The 26,632-nt window shown below is 35.8% G+C and overlaps 1 protein-coding gene across 1 annotated transcript in view; it reads right to left on the bottom strand.

Annotated features, from left to right (window-relative positions):
- Ptp36E (protein tyrosine phosphatase 36E) overlaps positions 1-26,632 on the bottom strand; it is a 265,667-nt gene that overhangs the window by 114,295 nt on the left and 124,740 nt on the right. The window contains exons 3-4 of the mRNA XM_074097823.1: positions 17,734-17,757; positions 781-899 (exon numbers count right to left, since the gene is read on the bottom strand). Coding sequence (XP_073953924.1) covers positions 781-899; positions 17,734-17,757 — 143 coding nt within the window. The remainder of the gene's footprint in view (positions 1-780; positions 900-17,733; positions 17,758-26,632) is intronic.

The following is a 26,632-nucleotide window of genomic DNA, read 5'->3' as shown; positions in this document are numbered from 1 at the left end:
TATCCCAAACCAAACAACAAGTGACTCAATTCCGAAGCTCTGTTCATACTGCCTTGCCCGAAGTATTCCTTTTATGTTGTCTTTTTTCATAATTCTCAGAATCTTCCGTCCGATTTTCCGCAACAGTGACTCTTAATATTTGCCAAAATCAGTTCATAAATTTGCAAAGTACATAACTAGCATACACTTCGCCGACTTCCAAATACCAGACGAGGAGACGTTGACCACATTCGTACGGCATTTCCTCGCTCACCTAGTTGGTTCCAGCCAGCAAACTTCCAATATAGCAATCTAATAAGTCACATTAATGCTTCGCTGCTTAATTCCATCACTTCCCCATAGTGAATAAAGCTCTTAAGACCAGACTTAAGTGAGGCATTAGTTAGTTTCTTAACGCGAAAAGTTTTTCGAGCAACACACCTTTATTATGAAAGGTAGGTAAAGTAATAATATTTAGAACCTAGGAGGCGAATCACAAAATTACATGTTTTCCCAGATATATCCTAATAATCATGAAAATAGAGCTGTTTCTGAGATATCCGAAATAAATAAATATGCAAAAATTGCTCTTTTAAAAGTACCTATTACATTAGATAGGTAGAGTAGCCCACTATTTCGATACGTCGATTTATTTTCTAATACATTGCGTGTATTACCGATCAACGTTTGGGCAGTGAGCGTTTAAAACGTTCAATTAAAGTAGAACCAGATGAAAAACCGCTCTTGCTTGGTTAGTGTTTCGAAGGATTTTGTCAACAGGACTGGGGATGTATTACGTACCTGGAACTCGAGTTTGTAAAGGACGGGAAACTTGCGGCGCTGGTCGCACAGCTTGGCGAAGTTCTTCAGCTCCACCGGCCGGTCGGGGATCGTCTCCGAGATGGAGCCGTTCTCGTCAGCTGTATCAGAAAATACTATTGAATAACTGTCATAGTATTCAGGGTAGGTAGATTTTATAGTAAAGTTTTCATTTAAGGCTTAGTGTTTCTGTCAGGGGTGGCCAGTACCAAAATACCGGTGGTGGCACGTACCTACCTGTATTTTACCCATGGACTAGGGCTTAAAACTGTTACCAATAATACCAGTATTAAAGCGGGTCCAGGATTCAACCCTTCGTCCATGTAAAGATCTCGATCTTTTTGACCCCAAGCAAGATGAATAAGTACGATCTAATTGTTGTATGCGAACAATAGTCTGCGTATGCCTTCGCCTAATTCAGGAACTCTAGTACCTTACAGTAAAATATCCAGAATGAAAACTTCACTATTATTTAATGGTGTACCTGGGCATTTTCAGAAAAAAGTGTACCCTGCACTTTTTTTTAAAACCTAACAAATTTTGGGTTATTTAGTTCTACTCAGAATCACGAGAACTATTGATTTAAGCGCTAAAAAAGTGTCCCACTTTTAACTGTCAGTTTTGTCACGCAGTTAACCATACATGTTGTATGGACCATCACAAAACTGACTAATAAATTTTGTATGGAAAATTACGGATAATTAAGGCAAAACGGGTATATTTTTTCTGAAAACCCCACCTATCATATTATGTATAATGGTTACTAACGACTAGGTACGCCTAAGAAATGATGAACATTATAAACCGATTAAGTATAAGAATTATGTCAGTGTTGTGTTCATGTTCTGCATGTCCGTGGTAAGTGTTGTTATAACAAGTTTGTGTAAGTTTAAAGCCACACCGCAATAGCTTGTTAATATGTAAAAAGGCACAAAAATAAAATAACACAATTTCTACTTGCAGTATTAGTTTCCTACTCGTATTTGCAAAAAGATGTTTTAATTTATTTTGCATCGGATACCAACTCTTTCAAAAATTTTAAAGCTTTACTTTTGGGAATTGGTATTAAGATACATCAATTTTAAATAAGTACTTATTGTAAATAACGTATCTGTGCATTATGATCCAAGATTATGATTTAAATACTTTCTGTATATGCATTTTCCAACCTTCACAGTAAAGATTATCACGTTCAAAAGACTACCTGTCCTGTCTCTAAGCATTTACGTCAGCTAAACGTGATATCATCCAATAATTTACTTAGTTCAACTTAGGCAAATAAAATAGGTAATATGTCAAAAGTATGGAGGCGTCATATAATATAATACTTTGCTACTGCATTCAACTACACGTAAACTAAGCTCCATACAAAGATACCGTGCATTTTAAAACTCAAACGTGTCCCAGAACATATCAAATGAGTTTGCCTAACCATATTCCGCTTGGAAACTTGATTCATTTTAGGATTCCAATTCTGCTGTCCAAATAGAACTGCGGATGCAAAATTGAGAACTGCATGTAATACACAGTAAGAGCGGCTGTTTGTTTGTACGACATGTCTGCCATGGTTACACGTACATGAAAATCGTAGTGATATGATAAAACCACGTTATCTAACGCTCAGTTTGGGGGCAAGTGATGGGGCAGTTTCGATAATCTGAATCGATAAAACCTTTTTCATGTCTGCTATTTTTTTTAATCTATAGGTTTGTTGACATCATTTTTTTTCTTTTGTTAATCATTCATAGTATTTTTAAAATCGATTTTTACAAGCAGGCGACGAAGTTTGACTTCATATAATTTGGAAAAAAAATATTGTTAATTTATTATGAGACATACAACAATAAATGAAATAAATAAAATCTTTCGTTTCATAATAATTTAAAAAATCACTATAGCAGCTTTGTTAAGTATGAATCCCCTTATGAACCGGGTTTTGGAGTAGGATTTTTTTTCCTTGTACAAAACCTACGTCATGGCCGGGAATGTACCAGGAAAAATAATTCATAGTACAATACCCGGTTTTAAAGAAAAAATACTACTTATTTCTTCACAAAAGAATAATTTTATTTTGACAAAGAACTCTTTATAAGTAAATATGAATTAACTAATTATGTGAAGCAACATCACTATTTTAGCTAGCCCCCAAACTGAACGTTAGACGGGGCTTAAATTATGGGTGTTGCGACATCGCGCGGCAAATCGTAGTATACGTGCACTTTTACCTCAGCGCATGTTTTCTGCTTATGTGTTAGTCTATAATGTCAATGTGTGTGCACGTTTTCGAAAAAATTGGCTATTGCAGTCATTTAATGTCACATGAACGGGCGAACAACCTTAGCCCTCTCGTCTAATAGTTTTAGCAGTCGCTGTGGCCGAACTCGGTCAGGAGAGAGCTATAGCTATATAGCTATTTCTATGGTTTGTAAGAAGGAAGGCACTTGGTTACAACGTAAGTATTGGCCTGTGAACTTTGCCCACTCGAAAGGCATTGTAATTCAGAGGGTTTCAACGAAATTCTTCTGGTACTTATCAATGGTACATTGTGTCTTAAGGGCGCGAAATAAGGAATTACGAACGAGAGTCTATTAGAAGCCCGAAGTCGAAGACTTTAATGAGTCGATGTTCGTAATTCTAGTACCGCCCGTGCGACATACAAATTTTTTCATCACATTTGCGATTAAAACTGTATATTTGTAAAAGAAAAACTAATATTAAAAAAAAAATGCCGTTACCGTTGACTGCGCTCTTGGCAGCGCCAGCGAGCTAGTAGGTTCCACGGACAAAAAAATTGCCTAGCTATTCAAAGATCTCTCTTTCAGCCTCTGCCAGCATTTTCGGAACCTCACCTAAGGGAACTGTTTTTTTTTTATTACACATTTTAAGTTAAGGATAGTTTTGTCAATAGTTATGTATAATTTAATTGTGGTTTACTGTTTTATGTTTTATTATGTTCAGAATATAGATAAGAGTCTAGAAAGCAGTGTTCCAATGCCACACGTGTGGCATCGTATGCATCCAAATCACGCAACGCATACAGCAGCGTCACTATAGCAGACAGTTATCTGTCTTCTTTTGTTTGTGTGACCGAGCCAAATAATTGTTGTTGGTCGCGGCTGGCTCCCGGCCAGATCCTGAGCGGACATTGATTACTGTAAGCCAAAACTGCTAATCGATCCCATATCTAGAGCTGGCCATTGTAAAAATAAATACACATTTACTATTTAGTACGACGCGATTCCAACGGATGCTGTTTCGTTTAAATTTACTTATATTGCCGCTACAACAACAAATAATAAAAATTAAATTAAGGAAACCACACACAGGAAAAGTATTACTTTTGTTTTTGATCTCTCTCTAGCGTGTAAGTATCTCTCTCTTCAATTGCCTCACCAACTAGTGAAGTTTGGTAGTGGCATGTCAGAATCGGTCTTTTGGAAGTTGGGAAAGCTCTGCAGCGCACTTAATTCCTGCCTATTACCGGATATAGCGTAGCCACGATTTTTTTCTACAATCCACTGCTCTTTTGCCTACCACTTTACCCATTAGTATTCGCAATAGTTTGAAAACATGTAACTATACAAATAAGAGAAATCACTCGATCAATATTACACTATTATTAATAGCCTTACATTATTTTATATTATGAGACCCTTATATTTTATTTCATTATTTACATTAACTCCAGGTTTTATGACCTATAACATTTTATACAAAGCTTTATTTTTTAATGCGTTGTAATTATGTATGGCGATCCCTAGAGGAGAACCAATCTTATTTTAATTGTTATTTTTTGCATCATGACATGATTGGAATTTTATTTTAATACTATTATTAATCTTATTTATAATTTTAACGATTTCAATATAAATTCTTATACTTAACTGACATTTACGTAAATTATGTATAATGTAATCTTATATTGAGTGAATAAATAAACTAAACTAAACTTTTTTACAACGTGAAACTACTTTTACAGTCATGTTAAAGTTGACATTCGATTTCCAAGATTTAAGGCTTAGCCGTGAGTGCCGATATTGTACCGACGTCGGGCCTGTTTCCATATCGGACGCAAACGGAATACATATTAGTAAACCTAACCTAATATAGGTAATAAAATTAAGCGCGTTGTGATGAGCTTTCAAACCCTGCATGGTTTTAATATTTTTCATCACACTTGCTCGTAAACAGTGTCATAACATGCAGGCTACCTTGGTTGCAACCCCCCAAATAAAACCCTCGACCTTAATGTGCTTGTCATGAAACCCGTGGTCGGTAAATGATTCATTGCCCGTACAAATTTTCTTGTCATAAAGCCCAAGGTCGGTAAATGAGTCAATGTGCGTACTTGTACTGCTGCGCCGTGCCGCGTGCCCGTGGCCCGTGCGCGCGCTCCTGCAGCAGGACTACTACATGGTCTACATGCACACGCACGTTGCGGCGCATGCTGCGGGAGGGGGAGGGGGAGGGCGGCGCTGCCAAGAGCACAGCCTAAGGTATCGCCAATATTTGGAACAATTAAATTTTTTCTTTAAACATTTTACTCGCAAATGTGATGAAAAACATTGTATGTCGCACGGGCGGTACTAGAATTACGAACATCGACTCACATCTTCGACTTCAGGCTTCTAATAGACTCTCGTTCGTAATTCCTTATTTACCTCCCTTAAGACACAATGTACTATTAACGCTAACGCTATGATGTACTCCAGTACATTCATTACTTTTTTCCAAATAGGGGATATGCAGGTTTTTTTTATTTGTGTAATAAATAATAATAAGTATATCTTTATTGTTTGACAGTCTGAGTTGTGAAATATTGCTTTAAATATCTTAAAAAAAAAGAAGATATGGACGTTTTAATTTTTCACTTAGAAAGAGAGATCCGATTATATCCAACTTCATTCGTTCGTATCTTTCTTATTTATCAACAGATACTTATAATTTTTACTACAATTGTTTTATTTTCTAGTTTTGTATCGCGTTCAATTATATAAGATATGTGTTCCACTCATATCGTCGGTCTGAGGTTTGATGATAGGCTGAGGTTGACCGTCACTGAATTGGATCTGTGGCGATAAAGAATGATAAATTAAACCGACTGTATAACTTCTGATGCATGTGTTGTACTGTGACGCATCAGAACAGTATTTGCTTTAATTTCTTTTTTATCCGACTTCAAAGAACTTAATTAAACAAACACCTTGTTTCTACACAAATGGATATATTTGTAAGTCCACTTTAATATAAAATTAATAGATTGGACACGCTCCTCCTCAAAGTAGGTAGAGCGGTAATGGCAAAATATACGCTGTTGTTTCGTACAACTTTGTGGAGAAACAATTTTCCTTTTAATTTTGAAAGTTTCTTCCCCGTTATTCATAAAAAAAAAATTCTTATTACAAATATGTTTTAAAAAAAGTCGTGTTGTGTTGATGAAGTGACAGATAGAGCAACTATTTAATGCCTTTTTATATTTTGTAAAATTGGTCTAAGCTGATGGCCTTATGCCAATGCTTTTAGTAAATAAAAAAAAAGTAGGTAATGTCAAGTTAACAAAAGCTTATCAAGCGTTTATGAATGAGAAAGTCTAATCACATTCTTGACAGTATTTATAATACCTATTTAAAGAAGAATTGGCTAAAATTTACGTTATGACTTCATTTAAAGATTTAAGATTTTTTAGCGTGTGGGTATTTATTTAGAAATTGTTTAAATCCTTGTTTTTTCACATCTCACATTAGGTACCGTGCGCGAACATTTTAGCAACATCCGGGGTAAATGACTGACCGTCTTCGGCTTTGTAATGTCCGTGACATAAGCAACCTTTTTCTTCCTAAGCTAAAAGAAGAAGGCACGACATCAAACAGCCTTCCAATTAATATTCCGTGCGACATTATCTATGATTCTGATTAAGCTCACGAGTGTTCTGTAAACCGTGGCACGTGACTCGAAAGCTAAGGGTTTCACACGCCAAACAAGTGCCAATTAAGGAATAGGTACCTAATTAAGTCAGCTGGGCGAGTTCTAAAGACAGTTCACATGCTCAAAATCGTGCTGATGCAAGCTGGAATCATGAGTGGTACCCTCGGTATAATAAGCCTCTTAAATACTGCGAAATAAGTTTTTGGTAAAAATTTCATTTTTTATACAAGCTTTTTTTGCTGACTGTACTTTTTGTTGACTGTACTTGTATTGTCCCCTAAACTACATTTGCATACGGAATTTCAAGTCGATGCCATTAACCGTTGAAGAGTTTCGTCCTGTGCAGACGATCCTGGCCGGACTACCAGGATGTCACTACCAGATTATTGTATTGTCACGCAATTTACATAAGTATACTAAATTTCAAGTCAACTATTGTAAGGTTGGTCGAATTTAATTTGCAAGATTTGATTACAGACAAACAGACAACGGAACAGGTGAAACTAAATAAAAGCTTGTAAAAATAGACAGCGCTTTGAAGGCACATCTTCGCGACACATAGTTCTGTAATTGACATTTAAAACCGATAGCGTTCTAAAAAATTGCGACTACAAACATTTGCATGTTTGTGAATCTTTAGATTCCTAAAAAAATATTGCTTATTCTGCGCGTTTTTTGTTGATTACGCTTACAACATTTTCTCACTGGCTAATAATATACCGAGCGGCAAAAAATCTGGCCCTCAGATGTATGCAGTAAGTAATAGGTTTTTTTTTATGAAGAGTAGGCCAAATTTTGTGTCGCTGAGTATACTCGTATTCAAAGTGAACACGATGAAATAATTATAATAAATTTAAGTGTATGCAAAGACGAAAGTTCTGCTTGACTTAAGAGAAAAGCTTCTGAAAAGTGTATTTAGATCAAAACTTATTCTGCAGCAATATTATAAAATCTGAATGCCGTCATAATATAAATAATATTCGAATTGTAATTAAAATCAATTGAACAACAGTCGCGTTTAATAACTTGTAAATACTGACATTTCGAGAGGTAGAGTAGATTAATTTTTATCTCAGTCTGTCACTGATTATGAAATGAAAGGTTCTTTTATAGCTCTAAATCACGGGCAGGTGGTGGACAGCGACGCCGGAGCGAAAAAGAGATGCTAACGGATCTAGATTAGAAATGTAGCAGCTCGATGATGCCCAGATCAACCGGTGCTTCAATCAATTGAGTGCCTCTGTGAGCCACACTGTATCCAATACTGAAATTATTGTATTTTTTACGATGAGTTCTGTGACACTTGAAAATTTTCAGAATTACGCATACTATGCTCGCAAAATATTTTTTTAAAATAATTTCTATTTTGAAACAAAATAATCAAAAAAATGAAAAACTGTTGTTTTTTAAAATATATAGCAATATCAGTGTCCCTTAAATAAAAATTTATCGAATACGATAGATAAACAAATATTTTTTAAGTGACGCAATGTGTGAAACGGAACAGAGTAGTGACGAGACTGTTGGTAGAGGTATTTGTGTGCCTAAGACATATTTGTGTGTGGTGTGTGTGGAAGGGAGAGGGAAATCACCATACTACTTTACCAAGAAAGTTGTCATGAAGGTTCAAAGTCTAGAGTGCAACGTGAAGCTAAGGCGTTTATTTTTTTTTCTTTTTAAATGTAACTTTCGACATCCCCAGATTAAGCACAATTAACTATTACAAAATCGTTATTATATTGTACAATGGCACATCACTAAAAGGGATCGTACATCCCTAGAGCGCGAGGTGGCAATCAGACGTTAGGATTCGGCGGGAAAAGCGAGAGAACGCAATGATAATCATAATTTTATTACAAAGTCTAAGTTCCAATTCTTTAATGTATATTTTTTAAGTTAACGCCTAACTGTTGTAACCCGAGTAGCCTCGTGTAGTAGTACTAGTTACAGTTATTAAATTACGAGTGGAGAAACTTAAACGTTGCTCGATTACCTATAAAAAATTTCACCTATGATGAGTTCTGTGACGTTTCGAGTTTGACAGTTTTAGAGATGTTCCATTTATCGAGTGAACTATCGATTTTTCTAAGAGTTATCAGTGCCTATTTTGGGAGAAGTTGCATTATATTTTAAAAATATATATTTTTCCACTTTTCCGCCCACCGGGCCACCGTTTTCTCGTTCTCGCTCGAAATAGTCCCTCAAACGAATTACAAACTTCCGACTCTGGGAGTTCAAAACAGTCTTTTTATACCGTTTTGGCATTTTGCGAAAAAAAAAACAACAAACTTAACGAGAAAAAGTAACAAAAGTCAACAATAATACTAACAGAAATGAACAATAACAAATACAATGCTAAGAAAATGCAACGGAAACTCAACTCGTATACGAGGCAGACTCACTCGTACTGACAGTGATACTGACAAGCACTGGCCACAAAGATGGCTGCGGTCGCGTTCCAAATAGCCGCGTTTACAAAATCTTGCAAAATTTGTTTAAAAATTTCAAATATATTAGTGTTCATTGTTATTGAATTATGAACCGCGCCAATGAGGGCTATCGCGTATGAATTCGCCGCTAGAGGCGCTAGTGTAGCGTGAGGTCTCCGAAATGTCAAATCTCATATTTTTTGGGTGAGCTACGCGGGTTTTTTTAGAATTAGAATAATTTTGTGAATATTTTGCAATATCTGATATTAATTATGGCAAATATGCGTTCCGGGACAATGAATATCTGTGTTTTAAGTCAGTTTTGTTTATCGAAAACCTTTGTCCTCCCTTTTTCCGAACAAAACGGGGACTATGCAACACTGTGGCATGGTCGATATTTTTATGGTACGGTTTTAAGGTGTATTAAATATGATTTTAATCTATACATTGTTTTCACGCCCGTAATAACAGACTTTGAAAGCCAGACTTAAAAACCTGAAGCAACAGTGCGCCATCTAGTGAGACAAAAAACGATAGCCCTCATTGCCGATAAAGTTGTGTCTTGTCACTACTCTGTTCCGTTTCACACATTGCGTCACTTAAAAAAATATTTGTTTATCTATCGTATTCTATGAAGAGGTTTGTGTTAAACGTCGAAATTGCAACAGTTGAATGTAATATCTAAGTAACGCTAAAATTTTACTCTTATACTTGTATTTTATGCAACAGTTTACGCTTAAAGCTTGCATTCGTTTAAAACCAGATACTGTTCACGCTACAAATTTCCCTCCGCGCTCTAGTTCACACGAGCTTACATTTGCATAAAGTGGAGAAAAATAAGTTAAATTTCTTATTCAAATGCATTTTAACGACCTAGTGGGCGTCTAGAGCCACTGTTGTGGCTGCTAAGTGACTATACTTAACTCTTGCTTCGCTGTCTCATTATGTACATACTCATGTGTAGGTAGGATGCGCGTGACCTATATTTTTATACCAATCTATCAAGGCGGTAGAGATTATATTACGTTAACGCGAATACGACACGCTTAAAGATGTATAATAAAAAGAATATAATAAAATGTTAAAACATGAATTAACTTATTGCATCTACTTATAATATTTATACGTAATTGAAAAAAGATCTTTCTATTTGGAAAGTATAGCAATAGGTCAATTTGGTGATAAATTTTATTGAGTTCACTTTACGTAATCACGTTTTAATGCAAATACCGATAAAAAATAATGGAAGTAAATAAATACATTGATTTTATTTTTTAAATGTGATTCATGAGGTTCGGTTGTTTTATTATGAAAAAATATTGTTTAAGTATAAAAAATTAGGCTAAGGAGATTTGATTCCAAATAGGATACCACATCTAAAGTGAAACAGATTTCTTTGTTAAATTGTCTATGTACTTATATTATTACGTCATGATTACATAACCACATATTTCTTTTACACATTAACAATTCCATACAAATTGAGATTTAACGCGAACGCGATCGAAACGTATTTTGTAGCCGAAAACTTACACTAAGGGCACAGAACAAGAGTCACTGGAAAACGATCACGAATTCAGTCTCGAATGTTAGTGCATTGAGTGACGTCTGGCGTCAAGTGGCCCACAGCTTAAAACCAGGGCAATAAATAAATTATGCATACGAAAACAGTACACCTACTCTCTTTGTAAATTAATATATGAAAGCGTAGTAAATGCCAAAGTAAACATTTTCATCAGTAAATTAAAATATTTTATTTTGATTAAGAAATACAGTTTTTTAATGGGAAGTCGATTTCTTGCAAATGTGGAAAGAATAAAATATATTGAATTCTGCAAATGTTTTTTGATAACGGTAACATCTTTGTTTTAATTTTTTCCATGGGATTAAAAATACGGGTTTAGAGACTACCAGGTACGGGTTGTAGTACGGGTTAAGTATGAATTCACCATAAATGTACCGAAACAAAATAGTGTTGCTCTAATATTCGTTTTCCAGTGCAAGAGCCCGCTGGGAATGACGCAACGTTTAAAAAGTTGAAAGCTAGATAAATGCGAAGAGTAGTTGACTTTTTGCAGATGTGCTTATATTATCATATAACAAATAAATCGTTTAGCATCTTATCTGTCCTTCACTTTTCCAAGAATGAGTTTAGCATATCTACATACGACAACAAAATAAAACACGCTCGATTCAAGGGCCAATGAATTCTGTCCCTTTGAAAATACCGTCAAATAACGTTACTGAAATCTTGCTTGGACAAATAATTCAACAAATAATTTAACTATTAAAGTGGATACCCGTAAAACATTTAACCTTAAGTCTTTGACAAACATTAAATCAACCACGTCGTACGTCAATAAGCGCTCAACGTAACTGAATTCAATTTCGAGGTCTCTATAGATACGGATAAGAGTCTTACCCTAGATATTGCCCCTTATCCATGATGGAACCGTCTTCAGTCTATGGCTTAATGGACTTTGGGTATTTGTAAGGAACTTGTATGGTACCCTGGTTGAATGTTCGCGATCCCATGAAGCATCTATAACGGCAGAATGACAAGCTGGTGTGTTTTAGTGGGTATTCTCCACAGGAGAGAGCCCCATATGACTTCCCACCATTGGTCTTTATAGGACAGGAAGTATGCGTAACGCATTTTAACTACAAAAAAAGATGCCTGCACGGTGGGCAAAAAAGATTGGCAGAAAATCTTCCTTAGGGTAGGATAACCGTTCCAAAATGTGCGCGACTACGATGTATTTTTTTTGAAAATGCCGAGAGAATTAAACTCATAGATCTAATAGTTTACGCTAGCGAAGCCGCAGGTAAAGGCTGCTTATACCTACAAATTGGCATCCTAATTGAAAAAGCAAGACAATTTTTTCAGCATATTGACATGGATTTTCGCAAACAAACGTCTGAATCTATAATAGTATGCTCATATTTAATCCAAACGGAAGCCAGTTCTCCCGACAGGTAGTGTCTACGGGACTGGAATGGGGCCAGGGTCGCCGCTTTGTACTCCTATTGATTGACGATTAATTCCTTTCCATCCGTGGTTTGTTGGAGCATTGCAATTCAATTGTTTGTTTTTCGCTTTATGCCGCTTGTTGAACTTTTTTTGTATTGGGTACATTTCAAACAAATTATGCATCTATGTCTTCGAAAAGGGTTTTAACTGTATTATATACTACTGATGTAACTCACCGAGTAATAAGTATCAGCATTTGAAATCACAAAGTTAATAAGGGTTTTTTTTTTGGGACTTTTTTGGCTTGGTTCAAGTTGGAAGTGAGTGAGTGCTCTTATGCATATCAATGATTTAATGTTTTTTTATGTTATTGCTATCCTTTAGATAAAAATCATCAAATCATTCATCACCAATCAACAATAGGAAAGCTGTGCGTGGCTACGAAAATAAAGTAGTCATATTGTTTTTTTTCCTAGCACACATATACAGCACCATGCCCAGCTTTAGGCCGAGTACCTAAGTGATATTTGTTTACTTACTCACACAATATAAATAATGACGTCGCTTTTACCTTATTTTCTGAATTATTTAACCGTCACTTGTTTACATATTCCAACAAACACTTCAAAAGCTAAACGCCGTGGGATTATAATTATTCTATAATACACTGCGCCTTGCTCATTATTTTGGGCTAAAATGTTAATTAAAGGAATGGACGCGAAAACAAATATGTTTATTACCGTTTTTGAGTTTATTACTTCCATTATACATTTGCCGGGGTAAAAACTGGTTATTAATTTTCCTTTGTAAATAAGTCGAGCGTTAAAGGAGTTTGATGTCACGAGCAGGTTTAAAATGTTTGGTTCTTATTTAAGGGTCTACATCTACACCTTTTTAGGGTTCCGTACCTAAAGAGTGGCGGTTTACTAATGTTTCGGCGAATAACGTTTGGCAACCTGTTTCATTTCCCAACTGTTTAATATTTCTGAAACTGTAAATATTTCAGGATTTTTATAAAACTAACCTAACCTAACCCAAAGGGTTCTACACGATGGCCCTGAAATAAATCCTGGAATGTTTACAGTTTTAGAGTTTGCGAAATGAAAAGTTGCGAAATGAAACAGGTTGCCAAACGTTACGTTGCGAAAAGGCAGTACTCGAGAGAGGTTATGGGACGCTGTTGGTAAGACTCCGCAGTCTGTCTCTGGGCTTTTTTTATAATTTTGAATTGTAACAGGCAACTTTGCACATTTCCGTAAAAGAAATAGCTTAGTAATCTGGAGTTGTAAAAAACAAGATAAGAAAAGCAAGAATCAAGTGTTTTTGACGCGACTCAGTACTCACCAATCTGGAGTAGTGTATTTCCATTAGTGAGTTTTTGAACTACGCGTTTTAATCCCACCATTGTAGGTAATACTTACTAGGTATGTATAGATATTCCGATATTTATCTATTAGAATAGGGTGGCAAACAATATAAGGGACACCCGATGACAAGTGAACACCGGAGGATTGCTGATGCATTGCCAATTAAAGCCCCGTATTCGGGGTAAACTATTGTTGAGCAACATTGTTGAATCAATGTGTTGCTGAGCTGTTGAATCATGTTGCCGTGCTGCTGCTTGGTGGGCGAAAACTCAGCAACACGTTGATTCAACAATACTGATCAACAAAATGTTTAACAAGGATACGAGGCTTATAAGCTGAGATAGAATACTTCATGTGCCAGTAACACCGGATGTTTCATTTTTCACGACGAAGCACAGAAGCGTAGACACTGCTGTTTGATGACAGGATTAGTGAGTAAGATGGCGGTAGCGAACCAATATAACATCGCAAAACACTCCCGACTCACTTCACTTTCCAACTGTACCACTATGGGAGCATGACAAATATTTTTATTTTTTAAAAGGTTCCTTTGAAGGAAATTAAACATGACGGGGATACAGAAGCGCAATTACACCGTCGGGGCAGACGAAGCTCCTGTTTAATTAGAGGGGACAATTTTTCTCACCCTTTGTCAACTTGACACTTCGTTGACTCTGACCTATAATTAGCAGGGACGTCAGGGGCCTATCCTTTTTCGGACTTAATATTATTGTTGAAAAATGAGGTTCCAATATTGCTTTGGTTGGTTTTTTAGAAAAATATGGCTCTGTCCATTGGAGGACAATTTTGCCAGTGTCTAGTAGGTTTTGCCGTTGTACGGTAAAAAAATTCTATAAAACGAAATATGAGAGGTACCTAATGGTGGATGAACAATGACAGCCCTGTTTTCGTAAATCCAATATTGCTTTATATTTTAGGTAAATTAATTGAAGTAAATAAGACGCTGATTACCTATTCGTTGTTTTTTTCTGTGATCAAAAAAAATATAGCGAAAAGGCTGTAAATGAACCAGTGAGATACATCTTTGGCCTCATCTGCACTTTTCATCAGTTGAGATAGGAGTAGGTATATCACGAATCAGTTTTACGTAAAAAAAGAGCAGAATTTTTTCATGCCTATGAGATTTGTTATGTTAGGCGCCGGGGGTAAGTAGTTGGTAAGATCCACATTATTAATTTTCACCTATTCTTAACACAAACGATTATTGGTGGAATTCTAACCTTGAATTTCGCACACTCATATTACCTCCAGCAAGAAGAAGTCTGCTCTTAGTCTAGTGAAAGTTAATATTTGTAAGGGTTATTGTTGAAGATAGACTACCTAGTCTAACTTCAACGTCTACCTAGACTTTCCATGGGGCATCGCATGACTGAAGTGTTTCTAAAAACAAAACAAAAACAATGAACAAAAACATCAAGACGAAGGGGCGTGGCCCTTGTTTAAATGTTATTGTTTTCCGGAGCGGGTCAAAGATATAATAATTAATTCATAAACATATTTACGTTTCACACCGGGGGGCAGTCATCACACCACAGCGCATTGATCATAGGTACTTACTAAAATAAATTCTTAGCAAAACTCCGCCCGCGTCCATTTATCAAATAGCGTTTGCAAGTTTTTAACGAGTTTGTAAAAATACTTGATTTTAAGTAGGTACGTAGAGTTTCATTAGTTAAACAAAATTATTACCTGAAAAATGTAAGATATAATTTTATTATTATAAAACACTCATGCGGTGTGGCTTGTAAAAATTGTAGGTACTTATAGTGAACACATTGGTGTCGTGATGATTGGAAAACAATTTAACGGGTAGTTCGTCAGTGTAATTTTTACACATTTTTTTACCCTAACGCCACTTTGGTTAATGATACGGGCGCAGTAATTTAGATATGTAGTAGTAGATAGTAGTAGTAGTTTACATATGTAAACGTTATTAAATTTGTGATGTGTACTGTATCTATATTAAATATTCTAAAAATAATAATGAAATTTCTAATCTACTCGATTCAAGTTAAACACCAAATATAAAAATACAAATATTGAATTAGCACAATATAAAATTATTTGTTAACAATACTACCCTAATTGCCAAAAAGCAATTCTAGTCTGGAACACTTAACTAAATGTAGCCCCGAACGTGTCAACAGCTATTATAGAACCAACACAGTTATTGCCTAACGTTATTTGAAATGGCTTCATTTGACATTTAGGAAATAATAATTACGATTTAAACGTCAAAATGAGCATTATTGTTCATTGCGTATTTACGGGTTGTTCATAATATTGGGCTTCATCATGTTAATTCGAGAAGTGCCAAAACTTTTGCAAAGAATGGTAAGTAAATAATTATTGGCGGTTCTTTATTACAACCTGTTCTTAACCTATGGATGCATTTTACACCTCCAATAATCGTAGATAGTTATTTAAGTTATACACTTTTAATTTACTTTGTCATATATAAAGTAATATGTAATATTAGTTCTTTCGAAAAAAAAACTGCCAAGTTTTTTAAGCATTCTTCTTGTTAAACAAATTTAGAAGTTCTAATGTTTCATGCTAGTGTTTCTCAGCTGAAAAATATCTGTTTTCAGGGATACAGAACTATGAACACGATTCATTTCAAGCCTATAGGTATTTATCTAGTTCAGGCATCAGGCTTTTACAGTATGTTTTAGTTCTTAAGTTAAATATGATGTAAAATGAGTTTTTGAATAATTTATTATTATTATTATTATTTTTATTTACCTTTTTAAACTAGTTTGGCATTACAAAATTAAATGGTTCAACTTATGATTATAGGTCAAGAAGCTCACGAGAGCTTATGTAATATTAATATTACAGTCTGGCATTCTATGAAGTAACTTGGTGAAGCTTCAAGGTAGGTAGGAGCAGATTAAGATTTATACTGTCAGTAATTTTTACTTACATATAGTACGTATGACAGGACTTCGTCACGCAAAATACCGACATGACTGATAAATTTGGGTGGCGAGAGAGAAACAGCATTGTGTATTACACCGAAACGATGACGTAATTAAAACATGTATTTTGGTTGATAAAGTCCCACAGTTAAAATTTAAGTACGAAGTCAATTAAACTATCTAATAGATAAAGTTGCAGTTAATCGCCGTAGTCTAGTTGTTATGAGCTACTGCAAGCGTTTGTTAGATCTAAAACGACATTTTCTAAAACCATTCTAAAACAACAATACATATTTAAGCATTATTGCTGTATGCTCTACGGCTGAAGTTTCTTTACATAGCTAACTGTTTTTTTATATTTACACAAGTAATTACAATAAGTAAAACAATTACTTATAGGAGCTTATTATGTCACTCAAGAGGGCGTTAAGTTAGGCATTGACTGATGTGAGAGTCAATTTTCATTAGTGACATACTGCACTAGTGAGTTTACATTATTGGTCGCCTGAAACATTGCTTCACCTGTTACTACTAAAGTCTTGACTGAATTATTTACAAAATGTGTCATGATTTTGCTAATTTTCTAAATAAGATTCAACTTCTAGTTAAATTTTCTCAATTATATTTGTAGAAAATGTTTTTTTTTAAAATATAGTTGAGAACTGGCGAAGCAATATAGACAACTCCAGATAGGCTGATAATCAAAGGAAATTGTATTTGATACCGTATTCAACAAAGTTTGTCTTTGGCATCAGAATAGTATAATAATGAGTGACACAATAAACTTTCCCGAGGGCAGCTTGATCTTGCTTTCGGTTCTAATTAAAAATTTAAGTCTTAGAATAAATTTTGCCTTCTGTCAGCAACTTCTGTTTGTGATAAGTAATTTCGGCTTGAAATTTTACTTAGTTATGGACATTTAGTCCATGTAAAATCCCCCAAGTCCTATTTTGTAGACAGATTTGATAACCAGTCTCGAAATGGCAAAAATAATCCCAATTCGAAGCTGGCTACGAAACGGGAATGGCTTAGTTTAGTCTTATTTCGTAGCCAGGTTTGGTAGCTAGCTTCAAAATGAGAGTAATGGCTATTCTTCCCCAATATTAATGAATACTCGCGCGGTTTAAAAGAAGCTCTATGCTTATTAAGTGCCAGATCAAATAAGCAAATACGGCCGCGGTGCGATCACACCGCTCATCTACTGATACTGTACCGAAGCATTAGTTCTATCTTAGCGTTCCCATTAAAGCGCTGTGATATTTCTAAACACAAATAAGTTTGGCACAAATCCATTGACTTACTCTCTGGCTTAAACGTCACCCGGTCTGAAATAACAAAGCGAGATGTTAATCCCTGGACAGCGTCGCTTACGACCTTCTTTCTTACCTTTGCCGTCGTGTAATCATCTAATCTAATCAACTACTTCATTGACTTGGCTTCGTGTTTGAGGAAGTTTATTTTGCATTAATTACACGCACGGTTTTGGTTTTGATTATATAAATGTTCTCATTTCAATAATAATGTGTAACTTGATGGGTGTGTTTGAAAATTAATGAAGCTATAACCATACACGCATTTCGCTGTGTTCAATAGATACCATTATTGTAAAATTTCTATCTTCGAGACAGCTAGCGTAGTGTCTACTCTTGTGTCTGATATCCTGTCAATCGTTCAAAGGTTAACTGGAACAGATCCCTGTAAGGGATAAGTTCGCCTTTGTACATCTTATTATCCTGGGTTCTGTTATTTTCAGGTGTTTTTATGTATCATAAAGAGTTATACAATACAATACAATACAGCTGTAAATCATTATAATGAAGCCAAATATCGCATTGACGATTGTATACTACTTATGTAAACTTTTAATTTAAGTAACATCAAAAGGGGTATGAATTATTGTCAGTGAGTAATTTTAAATATATGGAAAAAAACAAGCATGGTTATTATGTACCTCTATGTAACATAATAAGAAGCAAGAACTAGTATCTCTTTTTCATATTCAAACAAACAAATTCTCCAAACAAATAGCATGACGAATCATTTTCCATTATCACCAACTGCATTTATTCTAGACGATTTTAGAAACTACATAGATATAAGAGCTATGAAAACAAAGTCACGCACACTTGCCAGATGAACACATAACAACCTTAAACCAATGACTTTATAGTAAGAACCCATCGTATGGTCAAAGCTTCATGTTACTTATAGCTTCAAATGTTAAGTGTTGATAATACAGTCAAAACCAAATCTGTACGCACATTGACCTCAAAAACTATTAGAAACAAGTTATTAACATAAATCCAAGTTACTCATTAAAGCTAGAAGCAAGTTTAAGTACAAGTACATAAGCTACATGTAATAGCTACATATAGAACGCATGTCTACACTCAGGTTGCCCTAAGGGACAATTTAGGCTGTACACGGATAGGAAGGACACAGTTGAAATTAGGTCCTCATCTTAAGTTTACCATGATGCCATTTAAGTGATGAAGTTACGGAACGATAGAGATGGATATACACAACGAAATGTAAAACGAACTAATTGGACACAATTTCAAATTAAATAAGAATATTATAGCCAGTACAAAATTACAGGTGCTTAAAATAGCCTGAATGGCTTCGAGAAAAATATAGTACGGCCATGCCTTTGTTTTGCTAGACTTAGCTGGGATACTAATAAGTACTTATAATCTCAATGATATAATTTTCTAAAATTTACTTACCTAATTTGGTGTTTTTGAGTTGCAACACAGACTTAGAATAGCCATGGCCGATAGATATCATATCCATCTCCGTCGTTTTAAAACAACACCTCATTTCAAAAAGTTTCTTTTCTCTTTTTCATTCTTCGAAACTACAAATATTCATTATCTGCTTGTTCCAATCTTAGTAAAACTTAATTCAATGTTTGATAGGAATTTAACGTATAAACACGATTATATATTTTAGATGCATTGCGTGAAACATTGACTCACCTGATTTTGTGGGCGGAGACGGGTACATGAAACAAATAAAAAATATTAATTCATATTAATCAATTAACATTGTTTAAGATAGCTTCTACTGTTTAAACAAATTGGGCCACTATTACAAACCTCAGTTATGTAATAGCCGCCAACAATCAACGCGCTTATGATTTAGCTAAAACAAAGCAAAATCAAATATGACTACTTAAATTTATACATAATTCATATCACATCATCATCACCAGTCCACTGCTGGACATAAGCCTGTCCCAATGAGCGCTATTGCGCCCTGTCCTATTCATACACGCTCTTGAATAATCACGACGGTTCCTTTTACCTTGACGTTTCAGCCACACTGTGTTGGCCGTTATTCTGAGTAGACCACAAGTGCAAAACGCTGAAGCTTCAACCAATAACAGTACGATTACTTGGAGTTAACACTTGACAGATGGGCGTTCCTTCAGTCAATTTTCAACTTTGAGGTCATACAAATAAAATAGTTTTTACATAATCTGTAAACGTGGGTAGTGGTTTACTAAACATGGCTTTATTTGTATGACGTCAAAGTTGAAAATTGGCACGCCCATCTGTCAATTTACTAAGTACCTAGTGCATCTAGAGCCGACGTTCCCAATTTTTTTATTCTTGATGATCATAGTCAAAATACCACAAACGGGACTTATCACGCTATTATTACACCGTGTCGTGTTGCCGTGGTCTACTCGTGACCACGGCAACTGTAACGTTGCCGAAACGTCGAGGTAAATATTACTTGTGTAATAATAGCGTGATAAGTCCCGTTTGTGGTATTTTGACTATGAGTGAGAATCACGAAAGTTTAAAACGTTCTTGATGATCACTTTCAAAGTGTTACTATTTTGGGGAGACTCCTGCGTCTACTGTAATATTAAAACCCCCATTTTTTTCACGCCAACGTGGACTCCTGGGTGGTCCACTTTGGACACCTCTGATTTAGAGTATGGACAGAGCTATTACTTATTCCGAATTTTGGTTTTATTCGACTGGGTGGCAAACGAGCATGTGGGTCTCCTGATGATAAGAGACCACCACCGCCCATCAACATCTGCAAAACCAGGGGTACTGCAGACGCGTTGCCAACCTAGAGCCCTAAGATGGGATACCTCACGTGCCAGTAATTTCACCGGCTGTCTTGTGCAGTGCAAGCACTGCTGCTTCACCGCAGGATAAGCGAGCAAGATGGTGGTAGCAATCCGGGCGGACCTTGCACAAGGTCCAACCAAATGAGTCTTAAACAAAAATATGTTGAAAAGCCTTCCTAAAATACATTTCAGAAACAATAATTTCCCGGTTTATACAAAGAACAATCATCTCAAAGGTATGCTCATCCCATACAAAGCCTTATCACCCCATAAGGATTATTCTCGTCGTGTTTAAATCCTCGAAATTTGATCACGGTATTTTTGCCGCCCGTTGTCGCGTCTCTGTGGCGCCTAGCCCGACCTCCACTCGCCCCCCTCTTCGCACGTGTTTTACAAGCCACAAGCGAATAGCGGATGCTCCAAGTTTGATAACACAGATACCTACTTTTGAACCGGCTTCAGAAAATGAGATTTTCAATATGGTTTTTTTTAATGCTTGCAGAACTCTGTAATTTATGGAACGAATAGGAAAATTGATTTCTTGTTCGGGAGGATATTATTTTCCGTGTGGTCTCACTTAAATTACTCAGAACGAAACTTTAACTAAAATAGATATTAAAGCGTAACTGCTTCAAACTTGAATCTACTAAAAAAGGCCACCAGTAGCTTAATAACCAACACTACTTGAACATAAATATTTAAATGACCATAATAAATATTTTTTTTTATAAGTGTAAGTACTTTGATAATTAAAAGCTTTTATTGTAGACTGTAGGCACTTGCATTGTCATTCTATCTACATCTGTACCTACACCTACCAAATTTTATTAAACACAAGAAGTGTTTGATGTTTTACTTTCACGATTTCAAAACAAAATATTTTTTTTAATTTCGTTAAGATTAGGATAATTGTTTATATTTATTTTTTATACATAAAACAGACCCGTGATCGACCCCTATCTTACTTTATGAAAAGTGCAAATGAGGCCTAAGGTAGATATATCTCACTGATTATAAATTCGTATAAATATGAATATATTGTAAGGTAAACAGTAGTTACTAAAACTTGCGTGTCGCTCTTATATTGCACCGCCGTTTCTCTCACGACAAGGGCCCGCAAAGCCTCCCTCAAATAAACACCCAGTTTCCATATAAATTGCGACTCCGAGACACTGACAATATGCCATAATTATGACACGCGACATATGATAATTTGTGTGCGACGTACGACAAACTGATATCTTGTAACATATCAGTTACGCATTGATTCCGCACGTTAATAGTGTATTAATTACACTTGATAGCTTTTATACCATATATGGAGAAATGTATAATAATGTCCGCCTTATATTTGATTTGTATCAAAGAAATTACTTTCAGGTAGGTACACAAAATTACCATTTGAAATCGGAGGCGAAGGGTGCGGTTTAAGCGTCCCGCTACGATTGCCAAAGGACAAACATACATTCACGTCGTAAGGTTTCTAATATTATAAATGCGAAAGTTTGTAAGTATGTATGTTTGTTTGTTACCTCATCACGTCTAAGCTGCTGAACCGCGATTTAGATGAAATTCGGTGAAACAGTTCGAGTTCCGGGGAAGGAAATAGGATAATTTTTATCCTGGAACCATGCAGGATTCAATCATTTGATTATATCAAAAACAGTAATTTGATCGAATCCCTGAATCAGTTTAGTAAAATGTCGAATTCACCCAAAAATCACAACTCGTTTTTAGGGTTCCGGCGCCAAAATCGCAAAAACGGAACCCTTAAAGTTTCGCCATGTCTGTCTGTCTATCTGTCTGTCTGTCTGTCCGTCTGCGGCTTTGCTCAGGGACTATCAATGCTAAAAAGCTGTAATTTTGCACGGATATATAAGTAAACTATGCCGACAAATTGGTAAAATTAAAAATTAAAAAAAAAATGTTTTATGGTACCTCCGATAGACGTAAAGTGGTGGTTTTTTTTTTTTCATCCAACCCTATAGTGTGGGGTATCGTTGGTTTTTAAAACCATTAGGGGTTTGCTAAGACGATTTTTCGATTAAGTGATTAGTTAGCGAAATATTCAACTTTAAAGTGCAAATTTTCACGAAAATCAAGCGTCGACCCCCCCCCCCTCTAAAATCTAAACCAGTGGGTGGAAAAATTTGAAAAAATTCAGGATGGTATTAAGTATATCAAACTTTCAAGGAAAACTATAACGGCTAAGTTTGCTTGAGAATTATTAGTAGTTTATGAGTAAATAGCAGCCTAAGGTATAAAATATGCCTAAACTTGGAAGATTCCGTATTAAATACGAAATCCTTAGAAAAATATTACTTAATTTTTTCGTAATGGCTACGGAACCCTATTTTGGGAGTGTCCGACACGCTGTTGGCGGGTTTTTTTTTCATTTCACCAGATTTATTTAATGATTCGATAAAATCCTCGAAACAAGTCAGTGAGTTAACAAAATGAACTCGCGAAGTCAACTGGTATTATCTTTACTAACACGTTTAGTATTATGATAGAAATCTCAGCTCTACTTAGTACAGGTTAAGTGAAATGCTGGCCCGAGTGTTTTGATATGCAACTTTATTAAAATCTATTATGTAACTTTTGGGGTTTCCATGACAGTACGTCGTATCCCCGAAAACTGCCCCTATGATCATAAGGGCTTTTTTCTTTATTTCATTTTTACATTCTACATTAAATTAGGCATCTTTGAGTGTAATAATTGTCTTTATAAGTTCAAAACTTTTCTTGATATTCAGTTTTATCAAAAGGCCACTATTTCCTGGCGGCAAAATTTGACGTAAATAAAAGCCACTACCGCCGTTAGGGCTATTCTTTGAGGCGCGAACCGCGCGTGTGCGGTGCGGGGTGGGGGCACAAGCGCCGCTCATTCATTACTCCGCGGACTGCGATTGTGAGCACTATAGTCTTGCGTATTGGAAGTAATGTAGTTGAGAAAAGAAAAGTCATAAAGGAGTCGACAATAGGTAGTAAATTACAACATATACACATATTTTGAGATCAAGTAATAAATAATTACTTCCTTATATCTTTTTTATAATTGCTGAGCTATAATAGAACGTATTTTTAATTTACACTGTCATAATCTTCGTAAAACGCAGAACAAGGCCCTTGTGCTGATTGTAGCATTTTTCTGCGGAATCGAAAAAAAGCTAATGTATGGAAGAGAAGAAGCCATAATGGCATTTGTGTCTTTATTCTACGACAAAATAATTATTTTGCTTTAATTAATGTGTTTACGTGTTATAAAATTAGGTTTATTGGTGAATTTGAACAGTAAACGAAAGTAATTTCGGTTTTCGATGTGTTTCCATCAAATTAAAATTAAAAATAACACTTAATTTTATTTAAACTATATGAGTCCTTAAGTCCATAGAGGCTTTTTTATGATTTTTATTTTATCATTTAACAAAGATTTTACTATAAACAAGACTTTAAATTTACCTTTCTGTAGGCTGTTTTTGTATCCACAATTTATATGAAATGAAAGCAAACCTATTGAGTCTCCAATGCCGCCGGATTGTAAACAAGAGATCGAGTTTTTTACCTTCAAATTAAATCAGAAGTAATTTTAGAATTCAACAATAATGTGAATTTGCCCGAGCTCGTTATAAGTATAGAAGAAACAGAACAAAACAATTTTAAGACTGAAGAGTATAATCAGCCACTATGTTTAGCGTTTGTGGACTATGAAAAAGCCTTCGATGTAATCGAGACCTGGGCTGTAATGCAGTCTCTTCAGCGGTGCCATATTGATTATAGATACATCGAGGTGTTAAAGAGTTTGTACAGCAACGCCACTATTACGATCCGGTTGTAGGACGAGAGCACACAACCAATCCAACTGCAGCGAGGTGTGAGACAGGGAGACGTTATTTCTCCGAAACTGTTCACAAATGCGTTGAAGGAAGTTTTCAAGCTCTTGGATTGGAATAGGTTCGGCATCAATATCAACGGCGAGTACATCACCCATCTTCGTTTTGCGGATGATATAGTCATAATGGCAGAGTCGCTGGAGGAGCTCAATACTATGCTCAGTGACCTGGACAAGACTAAAATCATGTCAAATGTCCATGTCACACCCGTGCCGGTTATCGATGGTAACGATACACTAAGTTGCTGACCACTATGTTTATCTTTGACAAGTTGTCCAATTGGGTAGGTTCAACTTCGATAAAGAGATCACCCGAAGAATCCAACTCGGATGGGCAGCGTTCGGGAAACTTCGTAATATCTTCTCGTCCAATATTTCGCAGTGACTAGAGTCTTCGACCAGTGTGTGTTGCCAGTGACGACTTATGGCGCTGAGACGTGGTCCTTGACTGTTGGCCTTTTAGAGAGGCTCAGAGTCACGCAACGAGCTATGGAGAGAGCTATGCTTGGAGTTTCTTTGCGCGATAGAATCCGGAATACGGAATTTCGTCCAAGAACTAAAGTCACCGACATAGCTGGAAAAATAATGCAAGTTGAAGTGGCAATGGGCGGGTCACATCGCTCAAAGAACAGATAACCGTTGGGGGAGATAAGTCCTCGAGTGGCGACCACGAACCGGAAGACGAAGCGTTGGCAGGCCTCCCATCAGGTGGATGCTAGAGTTATCGTTCATTGTGGCGTTCTAAGGGGGAGGCCTTTGTTCAACAGTGAACGTGTTCCGGCTGATGATGATGTTACTAAAGTTCATTATCACTGATCTCAATTAGCGCAGACAAGAGGCTCATCGGCATCGCCTGCGACGCGGATTTTTGTCGTCAGAGCCTTCGTCATCGCAAAGTGCTTACCTGTCGATATTCTACAGGCTACATTTCGGAGAATGTGCTTCGGAATTGCACGACCTTATCCACCTGCTCCTTTCTTCCACAGGTCGACCAGAAGTAGGCGGGGTCCTCACCCTTACGTTGTCAGTATTTCCAAAAATCCGCACAAAGCGTTTTCGCTCTTCCTTCATCAACCGCACAGCAAAAGAGTGGAATTCCCTGCCTGCGACTGTGTTTCCTGAACACTACAATTTGGCCGCTTTCAATTCCAGGGTGAATGAGCATTTACTAGGCAAGCGTGCTCCATCGTAGGCCTCATCCTCGCTTTCCATCAGGCGTGATTGTGGCCAAACGCAAGCCTATACTGTATAAAAAAAACAATGTTTTAAGATTAATACGAGAAGAACAGTGTATTGAGTTTTTTTATGGTCCGAGAGGCGATTTAACTGTTTTTTTTTTTTTGAATATTGCTACTTACACTTAATTTCTTACTTACTTTCTTTTATATTTGAGATTTAAGAAGCAATTATAGTTTTGTGATTTTCTATGTTCCTCAAGTTAATTATCTGATCTAAAGATTAACAAGAGAAGAACAGTGTTTTATTTTTTTATTAATTACCTATTATAATATTTTTTAATGCCTGAGAGGTAATTTAATTGTTTTTTTAATAGTGTTACTATTTTCTTAAAATAACTCGGATTTTATTAAGATTTTATATCTTTAATTTTTTTGTTTTTTTTTAATATTCAAATTGTAAATTTTCTTTAAAAACTAATTATTTTCTTGAGCGATGGAAAATGGTTAACCAGCAATTTTTTAATTGAGAAATGACTTAATGGCGATTGCGACCTCAACGTTTACGACGAAAAAGGCCACAACATTCCTAAGAACCAAAGTTTGGTGCTGTCGACGGTAAATACAACGGAGAATAAGGAATTAAGGGACATAACTATTTTAAATTCTATTATTATTACCAATTTTTTTTTCTAAACCAACCACAGGATGTTATACATGATACTAAATCAAAAAAATATCAATATCTTTGTATTTTTTTTAATAAACACAAAAAAGCTGCTCCTGAAAAGTTGCTGTTTTGCAATTACGCCACTTTTCGTGGATACGACGAGTAGTAAGTACGAGTACGTAATAAGCAGTAGGTATTAGTAGTAGTTTTCATCGATTCGATTTCGCTTGCACACGTCTGAACAAGGAATGTAAATGTTTTTAATCTTTATGAAATTTACAGTCCAGGAGAACTGGTGCTCAATTGGAGCATCACTATCATACGAGTACAAGGATCTACTTGAACTGTAGACTATACATTTATTTTGACTGAC

Source organism: Choristoneura fumiferana, chromosome 14 (assembly GCF_025370935.1).
Source record: "Choristoneura fumiferana chromosome 14, NRCan_CFum_1, whole genome shotgun sequence".
Lineage (NCBI taxonomy): Eukaryota > Metazoa > Arthropoda > Insecta > Lepidoptera > Tortricidae > Choristoneura > Choristoneura fumiferana.
Note: the sequence above shows the minus strand (reverse complement) of the source record. Positions and strands in the feature narration are given on the sequence as shown.